This window comes from Micropterus salmoides, unplaced genomic scaffold (assembly GCF_014851395.1).
Source record: "Micropterus salmoides isolate LMB-PRFRI ecotype aquatic unplaced genomic scaffold, ASM1485139v1 Ms_hic_scaffold_2, whole genome shotgun sequence".
Lineage (NCBI taxonomy): Eukaryota > Metazoa > Chordata > Actinopteri > Centrarchiformes > Centrarchidae > Micropterus > Micropterus salmoides.
The window spans coordinates 55236512-55251680 of NW_024041150.1; the positions used below are offsets into that span (position 1 = coordinate 55236512).

A 15169-nucleotide genomic window follows, 5' to 3' on the forward strand; every position below is an offset into this window, starting at 1 on the left:
GACGTCAAATTTCTGCTGTGCCTTCTAAAGGCATTGACGATGAAAAGTTGTGCTATTTGCGCGTTTTCGTCAATGGGCGTGTCCGTGGCGTCGATGATTCGCAATGAAACAGGAAGTTGTTGTAACTTCAGTGTACATGCTCACATCTGGACCAAACTGTACATGTAGGATGAGAGTCCCGCCCTGAACACATGTACATGCCGACATTCACCCACAGTCATAGCGCCACCTGCTGGCAACAGAAAGTGACCTTTAACGAAGCAGCCCCCGCCGCACGTTTCACCTACGTGCACGAATTTTCTGTGGTACGTGTATCTTGTCCAGATGCACAAAAAAGCCTCTTGGAGCCATAGCCTAAAATCAACAGGAAGTCGGCCATTTTGAATTTTACGTCAAATTTTGGATGATTTACACACTTCGTACTTTAACGAACTCCTCCTAGGGATTTAGTCCGACCGACCTCAAATTTGTGCTGTGCCTTCTAAAGGCATTGAAGATGAAAAGTTGTGCTATTTGCAAGTTTTCGTCAATGGGCGTGTCCGTGGCGTGGCGTCAAAGATCAGCTCTTCGCCATGACACGGAAGTTGTCGTAACTTCAGTGTACATGCTCACATCTGGACCAAACTGTACATGTAGGATGAGAGTCCCGCCCTGAACACATGTACATGCCGACATTCACCCACAGTCATAGCGCCACCTGCTGGCAACAGAAAGTGACCTTTAACGAAGCAGCCCCCGCCGCACGTTTCACCTACGTGCACGAATTTTCTGTGGTACGTGTATCTTGTCCAGACGCACAAAAAAGCCTCTTGGAGCCATAGCCTAAAATCAAGAGGAAGTCGGCCATTTTGAATTTTACGTCAAATTTTGGATGATTTACACACTTCGTACTTTAACGAACTCCTCCTAGGGATTTAGTCCGACCGACCTCAAATTTGTGCTGTGCCTTCTAAAGGCATTGAAGATGAAAAGTTGTGCTATTTGCAAGTTTTCGTCAATGGGCGTGTCCGTGGCGTGGCGTCAAAGATCAGCTCTTCGCCATGACACGGAAGTTGTCGTAACTTCAGTGTACATGCTCACATCTGGACCAAACTGTACATGTAGGATGAGAGTCCCGCCCTGAACACATGTACATGCTGACATTCACAGACAGTCATAGCGCCACCTGCTGGCAACAGGAAGTGACTTTTAACGAAGCAGCCCCCGCCGCACGTTTTACCTACGTGCACGAATTTTCTGTGGTACGTGTATCTTGTCCAGATGCACAAAAAAGCCTCTTGGAGCGATGCCCTAAAACCAACAGGAAGTCGGCCATTTTGAATTTTACGTCAAATTTTGGATGATTTACACACTTCGTACTTTAACGAACTCCTCCTAGGGATTTAGTCCGACCGACTTCAAATTTGTGCTGTGCCTTCTAAAGGCATTGAATATGAAAAGTTGTGCTATTTGCGAGTTTTCGTCAATGGGTGTGTCCGTGGCGTGGCGTCAGAGATCAAGTCTTCGCCATGACACAGGAAGTTGTTGTAACTTCAGTGTACATGCTCACATCTGAACCAAACTTTTCGTGCTTGATAACTCTCCCACCCCGCTATGGAGGACCTGATCCTGACACAGTCAGAAATAAATACAGAAATAAATAAATGCTCAATAAATAAATAAGCATCCAATTAAATACACAAAAAAATTAAGTAAATAAATAAATGTAGGTAGTAATTAAATTATACAAGGAGACATAAATGTATATATTTTAATTAGTGCCTTTACTTATTCACCTTTGTTATAATTACCTTATTTGTTTATTCAACTTTATTTATTACAAATTTTTTAATGTATTTATTTATGTGTGTGTTTTAATATTTTTGTCTGTTTTATTCTTCCTTTGTATTTATTTACCTTATTTATTTTCACCCATGGTATTTATTTCTGCCTGTCTTAAATTTTTGTATGCATTTCTGCCTCATTATGCAAATGAGGAGGGGCTGTGTCTCAAGGGGTCATCTTCTCTGCTATTGGTGGACCAGTCAGACAGGAGAGCTCCTACTCTGCCTGCAGACATCAACGATCTTGCCCCTCACACAGTCAGATGGCTTCCTTCAGTGCGCTGAGGTGTTTAACAACTCTGAAGACAATACTACCAGCAATGTCTTCCTTCTCTTTTCACGTAGAAGCACCGACAGACAGTGCTTTCAGTTTGCTGCATGCATGGACACAGAACTGCGGTATAGGGAGAAGCACACGGTCAGCTGGCTGCAGCTAAATCTGGAGTGCACTCGTATTCAATTCTGTATGGTAAATTCAGTTTTAACGGAGCAGAGCGAGCTGACAGGCAGAGTTAGAGACTTTTTCTGTCTGTTTCTCTCTTTACAAAGACGCATGTTGCAGTCAGAGTCTTCTCTGAGATGCGAGCACGACATACAACACAATTTATCAAATTACACAACGGATATACAGTATGAAAATAAGATTGATTGGATTATACTCACAGGAAGTATAAAACCTCTTACATGGGTCTATTAAAAGTAAAGTAACACAAAAATGTCAGGGAAATTACTTTACTTAGATTTAAGTACTGCAGTTGTACATTTGAAATACCTTCCTACCTTTCTGATAGGAAGCCTTCTTGAGGTGGTATAAAACATTTCTTCTTATATTCTGATTTGAGTTGTGGACAACTATGACCACATGAATTAAAAAAACATTTCACTGCCCAAGTCAGCTATAACACAAGTCTTGATCATCAGACTACATGCTGTACAGTATTTGTGGACAGATTTTGTCCCAGGATTTCTTATGCATTTCTTCTTCTTCGTTGCATGATTTAGAATAATAAGGTGAGAAATGGGTCTATTCTGAGTTCATCCTGCACTGCAGCAGCTAATAAAGTCCATTTAATCCCCAAAACGCTTTTCTTTTAGGCAGGCTAGAGCAGAAAACAACTCACCTTTCTCAAGTTGTACAGTAATGTCACATGTGTATGAAGGTGGATCAAACAAGCTAATCTTAAATGTCAAAGTAGAGAGGAGCCTAGTAGGCCTATTTATTTTCATTCATTACACAATATGAATAAGCTATGCAGACAGTTGTAAAGAAAGAACATCTTTTTCTTCTGTTCTCTACTTGTTATAGTTACACAGTATTAGGGGTGTGGGCTGTATTAAAAGTATCTACTGTTCTCCCATGCTCTAACACACAGTAACGATGAAATGTGTGCTGTTCTCACATTCTTCCTCTGTATGTACACATAAACAACAAGGCAGGGAAATATAAAAGGAATTTATTTTATTGTTTGGGTACATTATTGTTCAGTGTACATGCTCACATCTGAAACAAACTTTACGTGCTTGATAACTCTCCCACCCCGCAGACATCTACACGTCAATACCGATTTATATTCATAGCGGCAAGTGCTATGTAGCTCCACATAGGGGACACAGGAAGTGACATATAGCACATTCATGCGGCGTCATAACCGCGTAGGAAATTCACAGCCGCACCGGCAGAGCTCCAGAATATGCAACTCGGCCGGCTCACGCGCGGACGCGCTACTAGTGCGAGGGCCCGCCCAACGCTGCTTGCAGCTTTAATTTACTTTGTGTAATTCCCGTTAGTAGCTGTCGCTATACTTTTTATTTTGAAGGCTAAACCGATGAACCGGTAGTTGTTGGCTCGACGCTAAAACCCGGTGTGGAAAAAGTAAACGGTTTTCAACTGAATTATCGCACGTGCATTATTTCATTATTTTTTTGGCTAGCATGAAGTCAATATGTTATTTGTAATATGTCCTGTAAGTTAATACAATGTAGTTTGAGTTATGTAGTTGTTCATTCTACACGACGGCGACTCCTTGTGGCTGTTTAATCAATGAGGCGGTAGTTAGGGCTGAGAGCGGCTGGCAGGGGAAGCTGTCTGTTGTTAGCCATTGTCTGTTTCTGGCTAAGTTGTTACAGTCGGTGATAGCGGACCTGCTTAGTCTTGGCAGAAAACACAAGTGCTGCAGGTAAACAGATTTCACTGTATGTGCAGTAGGACTATTTTATGGTAGCATGCATTCACTGTTGCGTTGTATTTGAATGTAGTATGCTAACACGCTGCTAAATTGTAGGCCGCGCTGTCCGGGTTTCATTAGAGAGGAAGAAGGGGAGTGAACGCAGCTAGCGTTACCTTTGTTAGCTGGCTAACAACAGCGTTTGAATATCACATTTAACACGTCTAAAGGAATACTTAGAGATTTGTGAAAGTAGTTAATGTCTTTGTTAAAGTTAAATAATCGTAGTTCAACGCCTGTACATTTCTGCTTCAACTTTGGCTAACTAACGTTTAGCTAACACAAGCTAAAATTACGTTATTGTTTGTTGTTGTTGCCTGATTGCCACAACTTGCACACACAACATTTGTTTGCATGACTACAAACACCGTTTACATTCATATTCTCACTGTTCCTGTTTGTATCAAAGACTGAAACACGGCTTGTCCCACCACTAGGAACTATGTTTCCTCAAATAACGCGTTTGTCACCTCAACAATAGCCAGTTAACGTTAATTGTCAGTTTAAGCTAATGCAGCCAGCAACAGCCCTGCCATAAAGCCTTTCAGTTATTTTTAACTGTTTTTTCCGCGACTGCATGATAATTTTGCAGCCTGTAGTTTGTGGTGCTGTTAGATTTTACTGTTTACAAAATGCTTTGTAATATTTTGTCCACCTCGTTTGTATCGGTAAGGTTAGACAAAGTATTAGGAATTAGAGCTTGGCATATTTTTTGGAATAGTGTGTGTGTGTGTGTATATATACATATTTGAGGTAATGGTGTCACTGTCATATAGTTTGTCCACAAGAGAACAGACTTTTTTTTTTTTTACTGTTAAATATCAATACTGGCCTCAAATCTTCTATTTGAAACACTGTGTAACGCACTACAATTAAAAAGCATGTCAAACTACTGCCTGTGGCCATGAGCTTAAATCAACACCTAAGACAATTTCCACAAAAAGACATAATAACCCTCATGGATTTAGGATTTATTTGGGGTATAAGACAACCATAGTATCAGCTAGCTAATAAAGTGGAGTGGACTGTAGTTTGCAGAAACACAAGAAAACAAAGTCAGAGGTATTTGTGGTTAAAATTAATGCACTACTCACCTGGGTGTCAGTGATAATTGTCTGTTAGAACTGGAAGATCAGGATAGGGAAATACCTTTACTACATGTTTCATTGAAGTTGAGTGGTATTTGCATATCAACACAATGTATCTGACTTTTGCACATTTTTTTTGTATCTCTACAGACATGCCAAGTCTAAAGCTAATATCTGCGACCGACACACAGTATTCAGCAGCTGTGCTGAAGTCGATGAATGAGCAGCGAAATCATGGATTATTTTGCGACGTCACTATTATCATACAGGACAAGAAATTCAGAGCGCACAAAACAATCCTGTCTGCCTCAAGTTCATATTTCCACCAGCTCTTCAGTGTAGCTGGACAAGTTATCGAGTTAAACTTCATCAGAGCAGAAATCTTTGAGGAAATTCTCAATTACATTTACAGCTCCAAAATTGTCCGCGTCCGCTCTGACATGCTTGAGGAGCTCATAAATGCTGGACAGATACTGGGAGTCAAGTTTATTGCAAACTTGGGTTCACCATTATCACAAGTTAAGGGACTACCTGGTTTGTCAAAGGAGGTGGAATGCAAAAGTGACACACCCGCTGAGGTGATGCCGATCATCACAGAATCATTCTCAATATCTGCGGAGGAATTCAATCAGACGAGCACACCTGCAGGTAATGATGAGGACTCGGACAGTGATGTTATGTTTGTCTCTCAGACAGATGGTCAAACCAGAGCAACCAATCAGAAAACCAACTCTGCAGAGGTCATTGATTTGGATACAGCAGATTCAGAAAATGTAGCACCAAAACAAAATGAAGAATCAAATCATGCAGTTGCAAAACAAACAGAGAAAGCCAGAGCCCCCTCAAGAACATGTGCTACAAAGCCTCACAGCATCCGTTGTCAAAACCCCAGTTTGCCCAACAGCAGCCCTCTGCGCAGTCCAGACAGCAGCTCCAATAACTCGTCTTCCCCTGCCAGAGTTTCCTCAGGAAGTGCTCCTACAACACCAGCCAGGTCAAGCAGCATCACGCCTGAGCCCTCTAGTGCCTCTCAGTCCTCTGAAAACAGCGATATATTGGGAGTCCACAAAAAACATGTCTCTACTTCACCTCAGCAAGGGAATTTCAAAATACGGCTCTTAGATGTGTCTGAAAGCACAGTAGATCAAACCAACACTCCCAAATCAGCTATAGCAGCAAAAAAGACAGTGACACTGAATACAGCCACAGAGATTGATTCAATTTCATCAGGCTGTAAAGTCTATGCTAATATTGGAGAAAATACATATGACATTGTCCCAGTGAAGGAAGATCCAGGCGAAGGAGGCTCTAAAGCCAATAAAGGGAAGAGATCATTAATGGCAACGCCTTTGAAACCCTTTGATAAAACACCCACATCAACTCAGGCCAGCCCAAACAAGAAGAGGACCAAAACAGAGCTTGAGGATCACTATGAGCTGATTATGGATGGGAAGACTTTCTACGTGTGCATTGTCTGCAAGCGCCCCTACGTGTGTCTGACAAGTCTCCGTCGTCACTTCAACACCCACTCGTGGGAAAAGAAGTACCCGTGTCGCTACTGTAACAAGGTCTTTGCTTTGGCAGAGTACAGAACTAAACATGAAATCCACCACACAGGAGAGCGGAGGTACCAGTGCTTGTTGTGCAATGAGATGTTCATGAACTACCAGGTACTGTCCACCCACTGCAAGCAAGTCCACAACCAGGACCCCAGCGGGAGAAAAGAGAAAGATGAAGCCGACAATAACTTGTACCGACTGCTGCCGTGTAAAACGGTGCAGATGAAACCATACTCATGGAGTACCGACGGGCCGGGGGTCCCCGTCATCTCCGAGGATGGCAGCGTGCATCATATAACCACAGTCGGCGAAGACATCAGGTCTTCCACCCAGAGTAGAATGTTGAACTGGGACGACATCTTTGTTGAGCCCGAAGCTCACATGCCACCTGATGCTCACGCCCAACCAGAGTCCACGATGAACACTCCTCCACAGGGAGCTACAGAGTTTGACTTTGTTATACCAGAGACTTACTGAGCAACTCTCGTTGCTCCATTGCCTGTGCCTTTAAGGTGCCCCCCACCCATTTTCCTCTTTGGTTCCATGTCAACAATATTCTTCTGTAATTCTAGATAGTGTCAGCTTAAGGTATGGTTACTGTATCCTTACCCTTTAAGAACATTTGTATTGTAATATTGTACTAAACATGTCCGCCAGTGCCCGCTGGAGATGGCATCGAAACGGGAAACGAAAAAAACTGATTTTACTCTGCTTGTGCTAATAGTTGATCTTTGGTATCATTGGAATAAATGATAATCACATTAGCAAGAAAACATAGAAGTGGTTCACATGGAGGAAAATCTATATGGAACTGCCCCAGAAATATAAAGGGGGGTTTAAATCAAAAATAATAATCGTGTTCGTTAAGGTTTTCTCTGAATGAGACAAGTTACAGCTGGTGCAGGCTCAAACTGATGTTGACATTTCCTTTTGGGCCTCAAATTCTGAAGATTTGCATGGAAGCATTGAAATGAGATATTTAAATAGCGTTATCCTTTTAGTAGCACCTTTAAGGCCATGTTGCCTAAATCAGTTAAGGAGAACATTGAGCTCTATTCCATTAAATTGGAACTGGAGTCACTTATTTAAGATGGTGAAACCTCAGCTGATGACTTTGTGTAACCAGGTGACCTTTTTCCTTTGGTCTGGATACATTTATGCATCTGTGGTTTCTATAGATTTGTGTAAAATACAGGATGCGACCCATAATCAAATAAATCAAGGTTGTTTGAATTTCTCTGTTTTTGAGTATCAGAGGAAAACCATTTAACAGATACAAGGAGTTTCTGAAATGACCATTCCTGGTTTTCGTTCTGTACAAGAGAATGTTGATTATGGTCTGAAATATATTTTTTCATTGTGATCATTTGTGATCCCACATGTGGGTATTGTGACAGGGAAGATAAATGATTTTAATTGCTGGGAAAAAAACAAATATGGCTTATTTTTTTTGTCCATTAAACACCTGTTTTATTTTCTGTAAATTTTTGACGTCTTGTAAGGAGTGTTGCAAAAATCTGCCAGTCTTCGCAGAGTAGGCTAGTGATTTTGCATACAAATGTGATGATAGGATTGACAGTAACTGAGGATTATTTCAGTTTGCACATATAGCACTTAGCTTGGATTAGGCAGAATCCTTTTTTTGTAATATTTTTACTTTTTCACTCTGATTTTCCATTGTCAAAATGTAGTGATTGGTCAGTATGAGTAAAAAAGGTAGTGCTAACAAGAAAATCTATTCTGCTGTTCAATAAAATAATGCAGGTTTTGTTTTGTAATTAACAGATTAACATTGATGTATGATGTACAGTGTATATTTGTGTTAATCCCTTTTTTTATTTTTATTTTTTACAGTTGTATTTATTAGGGACATAGCAGTAGACAAAATCAAGTAGTTCTGTTGGCATTGTACAAAATGTCCCTTTTCTGTCAATTAACAATGAGGGTTCCCTGATGGTAAATAAATTATTCTTTTACTATTTTTAAGTTAATCGTCTTGCACCACCAGCATATAAACACCTATTTTATTTACTGTGTTGTGTCATTGCAATGTATCTTCTCTAGCATCTCAAAATGGGACACAATGGAAATCTTATCAATTTTCTCTGCCACAATGCAAAATATTAGAGTAAAATAAGTCTGAACAAATGATACAAAGTCTTGTGTGTACAGCCAGCGAACATGATGGAAGCGCTGAACTCACTTGTGCAATGAGACTTCAGAGACATGGGTAAACATGATTTAATTTCATCCAATTGCACTTAAACAAGACTTTTCTTCCGACGTGCTAGCAGCTCTGTGACGCTATACTTGGGAACAAGGGTGCTTTGCGCTAAAATGCTAATGTTGGCGTTCTAACATGCTGATGTTTAGCGGGTATAATGTTAACCACGTTGACCATCTTTAGCGTGTTAGCATGCTCTAACACTTGCTGATTAGCACTATACATATAAATAGAGCTGAGGCGTTGCAGGTCTGTGTTTGGGAAGTTTGACCCAAAGATGGCGCTATATTGGATGTTACAACAGTTTTATCTTGACGGGGGACATGAACATTTTGACAGATGTCGTGGCAATTGGTCCAACAGTTGCTGAGAAATTTTACCAACAACCCATAATGTGAACCTCATGTCGGCACTAAAGGAAAAGTCGGGATCATCATCTCGGAATCACTGTTGTACAGAATTTAATGGTGGACCAACTGACGCTGCCGTCCAAATGGCTAAAGCTTGGCTAAAAAGAAACGCACACTATTTGAATTTACACAAAACATGTTTTAATGGCAAGACAAAAGGGAACTGACAATCAGTCCCTGAGAATGTATTTAAATAATAAAAAGTGATTAAAGCTGACAGACTGGTTTTGTGGACATGGACTGACTTTACACTTTTCTCTTCCTCAGTGAACAACAGTTCTTAACTTTGACTTTTCACAATGTCCCATCTCCTGTCAATGAATCCAGCACTGACTGTTCATACTGAACCGTACCAGTGTTTATTCGTGACAAAGACAACACAACTAATAGATGTAAAATTACGGCTACTTACAAATAGACACAATATATGCTTATCTGCTTTGCAGCTTTTAGTGAAAATACAATAAATAGGGTTTCGAGTGATAGTTAACTTAAGAATACATCTGTGCAAAGTTCACCACACTGATTGAGATATTTATGAACATAAACAGAAAAGTTGATATATAGATACCATGATCTGTTTGTACAACTTAGGCTTAACTGCTGAAACGATCTGTATGTCTCACTGCTATACATACATTATGAGTACTTAACACCTGCTAACTTTGCCTTTTAATAATGTACAGTGAAACGACTGCTTGGGCCTACAGCTCTACAGCTTTTAATTTTCTTGCTGATTTAGATTAGTGACAGATACTAAAGCTTTCATCTAATCTGACACAAGGTCAGTCCAGATCCTCACACTGCAAAGAGTGAGGGCGCACTCGAGGCGGGAAGCATTTACAATATGTACTAAAGAGAGGTGAACATAAATTATGAGCTGGAGAGTTTTTGACCACAATAAGTGCAGGTGACAGAGTGCTGCAGCACTGGAAGTCCATTTGCATTAAGGCAGATAGATGTGTAAACAGTCCTGGCTTTGAACCGGTTGTCTCTCTCTTGATGTGTATATGCACACAAACACACACACAAACAGTGAAGGCATGAGTGTGAGTGATGCCCAGGGAGACAAACACTCGCTCCCTTTTGTAGGGCTGAACTCAAAGTTAGTGTGTACTCTGTGGCTGCCCTCCTCACCACCTTTCCTTCGACACAGTTTTCAACGATTGTGAGGAAGAGCCCAGAGGGACTGTGTATTCAAACTGCTCATTCAGCATCTAACAACATGCCAGGTGCTTCTGTGCTCGTGCCACGTTATGGGCTGTATGGTGGGGGCTTCTCATCAGGGTGGTTGTGAGGAGGTGAGTAGCGCGGCGGGATCAAAGTGGGCCACAAGTGGCTGGCTCCAGACTGGGAGTCATCTGACAGGCCTGAGGAGTCTGGGAACATGTAGGAGCCCTGCTGGAAAGGCAAAACACTTATTAAAATGACATGTTTACTAGTTTGGTTTCAGAATAAGGTCCTCACTGCTAGTGACTATTCAATCAATCACTTTATTTGTCCTGAAAGGGCAACTGGTTGTGCAGCAGAGAAACACAAGATAAAACCACAAAGCACATGAATACATAAGTGAAATTATGGGTAAAAAAAAGAATTTGGTTCCTGAAAGACATCTTTGAGTTTATAGAGATGGGGTATGAAATAGTCCTTTTATCTGTTTTTTTTTGGGGGGGGGGGGGGCTAATGGGAGTCAGAAACTGGATGTAGGGGGAGGGGGAGCTGTCAGACCACATGGACTCTACTTTCTCTATCAACTGTACTCAGACCACGTATTTGCTGCAGGCATTTACAACCCTATTTAGAATATTTGTCTGTTGACAGTGAGAGAAGAATACAGATTATAGCAGATGTACATACTGACTACTGACTGCTGGCATTAAGATAAAGTTGCATGCCATTTCATGTCATGATAATAACTGATTCATTTCTCGTACACTTCCTTTATCAAAAGACATCAAGATTCAATACTTCATTACCATATAAACATGGTTGATTGGAATTTGCCTTAGAGAGCTCACTTAAATGAAGACAAAAAAACACAAGCACACAATACATTAAACATTAAACAAACATACATTAAAAGTATAAAACAGATAGTATCCAACCCATACAAAAGCATAAAACAATGGGTAATATAAAAGCCAACATATAGTATCTCACAAAAGTAAGTACACCCCTCACATTTTAGTAAATATTTGATTATATCTTTTCATGTGACAACACAGAAGAAATGACTTTGCTACAATGTAAAGTAGTGAGTGTCCCGCTTGTAACACTGTAAATTTGCTGTCCCATCAAAATAACACAACACACAGACATTAATGTGTAAACTGCTGGCAACATAAGTGTGTACAACCCTAAGTGAAAATGTCCAAAGTGGGCCCAATTAGCCTTTTTCCCTCCCCGGTGTCATGTAACTCGTTAGTGTTACATGGTCTCAGTTGTGAATGGGGACCAGGTGTGTTAAATTTGGTGTTATCGCTCTCACACTCTCTCATACTGGTCACTAGAAGTTAAACATAGCCTCGCCATGGTCGACCAAAGAAGTTGAGTGCACATGTTCAGCCTCATATCCAGAGGTTGTCCTTGGGAAATAGATGTATGAGTGCTGCCAGCATTGCTGCAGAGGTTGAAGGGGTGGATGGAGGGTCAGCCTGTCAGTGTTCAGACCATACGCCGCACACTACATCAAACTGGTCTGCATGGCTGTCATCCCAGAAGGAAAACTGCCAACAGTTTGCTGAAGACACGCAGACTAAGGATGGATTACTGAAACCATGTCCTGTGGTCTGATGAGACCAAGATAAACTTATTTGGTTTAGATGGTGTCTAGTGTGTGTGGCGGCAACCAGGTGAGGAGTGCAAAGACAAGTGTGTCTTGCCTGAAGTCAAGCATGGTGGTGGGAGTGTCATGGACTGGGGCTGCATGAGTACTGCCAGCACTGGGGAGCTACATGTACTGTGACATACTGAAGCAGAGCGTGATCCACTCCTTTCGGAGACTGGGCTGCCGGGCAGTATTCCAAATAATAACGACGCCAAACACACCTCCACACCTCCGTTGCCTTGCTAAAGAAGCTGAGGGTAAAGGTGATTGACTGACAAAGCATGTCTCCAGACCTAAACCCTATTGAGCATCTGTGGGGCATCCTCAAACAGAAGAAGGAGTGCAAGGTCTCTGACGTCCACCAGCTCCGTGATGTCGTCATGGAGGAGTGCAAGAGGACTGTAGTGGCAACCTGTGAAGCTCTGGTGAACTCCATGCCCAAGAGGGTTAAGGCAGTGCTGGAAAATAATGGTGGCCACACAAAATATTGACACTTGGCCAAATTTGGACATTTTCACTCAGGGGTGTAGAGTAAGTGTCATTTCTTCAGTGTTGTTAAGTGAAAAGATATAGTCAAATATTTACAAAATATGTTAGGGGTGTACTCACTTTTGTGAAATACTCTATATATACACACCAAAAATGAAACACTAGCACATGTAGGGAAATTAGCAGCAACATCAAATGACCCAATAGATAAAGTGGTTCAAGTGCTTTAAATAACTGATAAAACAGCCAATAATAAATGAATTAGTGTTTTGGCCACATTCTCACTCTACGCATATCACGCAGTACACTGCAGGGTTTAATAGGCTCTGTACCTGCAGGTCGTAGGCAGTGTAAGGCGGCAGGCAGGGGGCAGTGTTGTAATACGAGTTGAGGGAAGTGGTGGGTGGAGGAGGCTGTGAGGGCACTGGAGCTGCAATGGCCTCAGGTTCAGATGCACTCTCTGAGGCAGCAGGAGTCTGACAAGGACATGAAGAATATTGATCAGTCGCTATCATCTCAACAAAACACCTTTACATCAGCTCATACTGACAAATCTATAATTAAAGATCAATATATAGTACCAGACTTATTTCGACACATCAGGCAGAATTTAAGCCCAGTTGTCCAATGGCGTCTTCTCTTCAGTCACCTGACCTACCATGTCTTTGAAGCCTCCCAGCACTGCAGCAGTAATGATGCCCAGAAAGAGGGCCACGATGTTGAGGATGGTAGCGAACCATAACAGGTGATAGAGGTGCACCACGTCCTGGCAGCTCTTCACATCTGTGTATTCGTGGTAGCCTCCAATCACCTCTACACGGCTAGGCCAGTTGGTGGGACAGAGAGGGAAACAGCCTACAGTCAAGCCACAAAAATCACCACTGGGCTCTGTGCATTTGTATTCAGGACACATTAAAAGACATACAACAAGGTTTGATTTATATAATGAATAAGTCTCTGTAAAAGTTCAGATGGTTTTGGTTCAAATCTGAGACACAGAGGACATGCCATGGGTGTTTGATCAGACACAAAATGGACATGCAGAGCAAATGGCTCCCTAAAAACACACTTCTATGGTGGGCTAAAGCATAAAAACTAAACATTACATACATTACTTAGGTTTAATTATCACTTGTCAAAAAAATAAAATAAAATCATGAGTTGATCATTAACGGCCAATATGGTTCTAGAAAAAGGGACCTACTTCCAAATCATGGAGGATTTCCTAAACTTTTTCAAAACATCTTTATTCTGAAGTCCCATAAGAGGATGTTCTCTGAAACAAAGGTTAAAAGAAAAGAAACATTCTTTTCTAATACCATCAACGCAGTTGCAGTGCAAAAATAAAAAATAAAAAATCTCCCGCAAAAATAACACATCAAACGGGACACATCGAAAGTCCCAAACAATCAAGGCGTCACAGCAAGGTAAGTAGCCATTGATTCAGAGGTGTATCAGGGGCTCGACCACCCAGCGTACTCACTTCCCGCAGTTGTAGAGGTCGCAGCAGTAACAGGTGTTGCTCTTCACACGCAGGTTGCAGGAGGTGCGTGATGACTGACAGGAGACCTGGAGGTCAAAAGTTATTTTATAGTCTCTTCAATATGGGTTGATTTCTGCCTCTTAATTATGTCTTTATACAACTTCATGGCTAAACAACCAATGGCTGTATTGACAGATGATTAATAACATACATAGGATGAATTCATCATGTTTCTGGGAACAGAAAGAGAAATGTGTGTTTCTTACATCGCGGTCAGATGCAGTCTCACTGTAGTGATACTCACAGCGTCCAGCATACAGAGGCCTGAGGTCCTGCAGCACAATAAATGACATGTTTCTATATTTCACTGCACGATTCATCACGGGTCTACTTACTAACACCAAACTACTAAATTAGAAGAAGCTTATACTTGATTTGTGCTCCATGATCAGTGACTGCAACGGTAACCATGATTATCATCGTCATTCAACCCCCCTTAGAAAGCTAGTAAGCAAGGCTGGTTACTAACCTGTGCTAATCTGATTAATCACATATTTGTTTGGTAATACTGTACACTAACCCACTAAAACACAAACCTATAACATACATGTGACAGCAAACTTACACTATGGCTTATTTTGCTCAATATTGACAACATGTATATTTATTATTGTATTAATGTTTGGGAGAATATTACCTTCATTTTCACACAATCCCTATAAATAAATCTGTTGCCTGTGTAGTATATTTCACAAACATTGTCAAGGGTCAGAAAGTGCTTTAGATGCCAAGCATCAATATTGAGCATGATGGCGTTTAATCAACTATAATTATCAATGATTGTGATTATTATGCACCTAATTGTCCAGGCCCATAGTTGATCTATAGTTGAGGTAAAGCAAAAAGGATTATGTCCATAGGCACCAAAAATGTGATTTAGTTTTTAGAAGTAGAATTCTGAAATATTTACAAGCATTTTAATGAAATTTAACAATTGTAAAGTACAGTATAGTTACAATGAATAACCACCATCGGACAGCA

The 15169-nt window shown here is 41.0% G+C and overlaps 2 protein-coding genes across 2 annotated transcripts; one reads left to right on the plus strand and one right to left on the minus strand.

Moving 5' to 3' along the window:
• Positions 1–3796: 3796 nt before the first annotated feature.
• Positions 3797–8681, plus strand: LOC119912389 (transcriptional regulator Kaiso-like). Its single transcript, XM_038731561.1, has 2 exons — positions 3797–4000; positions 5287–8681. Exon 2 carries the CDS (start codon positions 5289–5291, stop codon positions 7170–7172), a length of 1884 nt encoding a protein of 627 aa, XP_038587489.1. The 5' UTR covers positions 3797–4000; positions 5287–5288; the 3' UTR covers positions 7173–8681.
• Positions 8682–9451: 770 nt separating this feature from the next.
• On the minus strand, positions 9452–14481 carry LOC119912051 (transmembrane protein 255A-like). Its single transcript, XM_038731024.1, has 6 exons — positions 14395–14481; positions 14129–14214; positions 13850–13921; positions 13304–13466; positions 12978–13121; positions 9452–10727 (listed from the first exon to the last, which is right to left on the minus strand). The coding sequence occupies exons 1-6, from the start codon at positions 14479–14481 to the stop codon at positions 10584–10586; spliced, it is 696 nt and encodes a 231-aa protein (XP_038586952.1). The 3' UTR covers positions 9452–10583.
• Between the last annotated feature and the right edge of the window lie 688 nt (positions 14482–15169).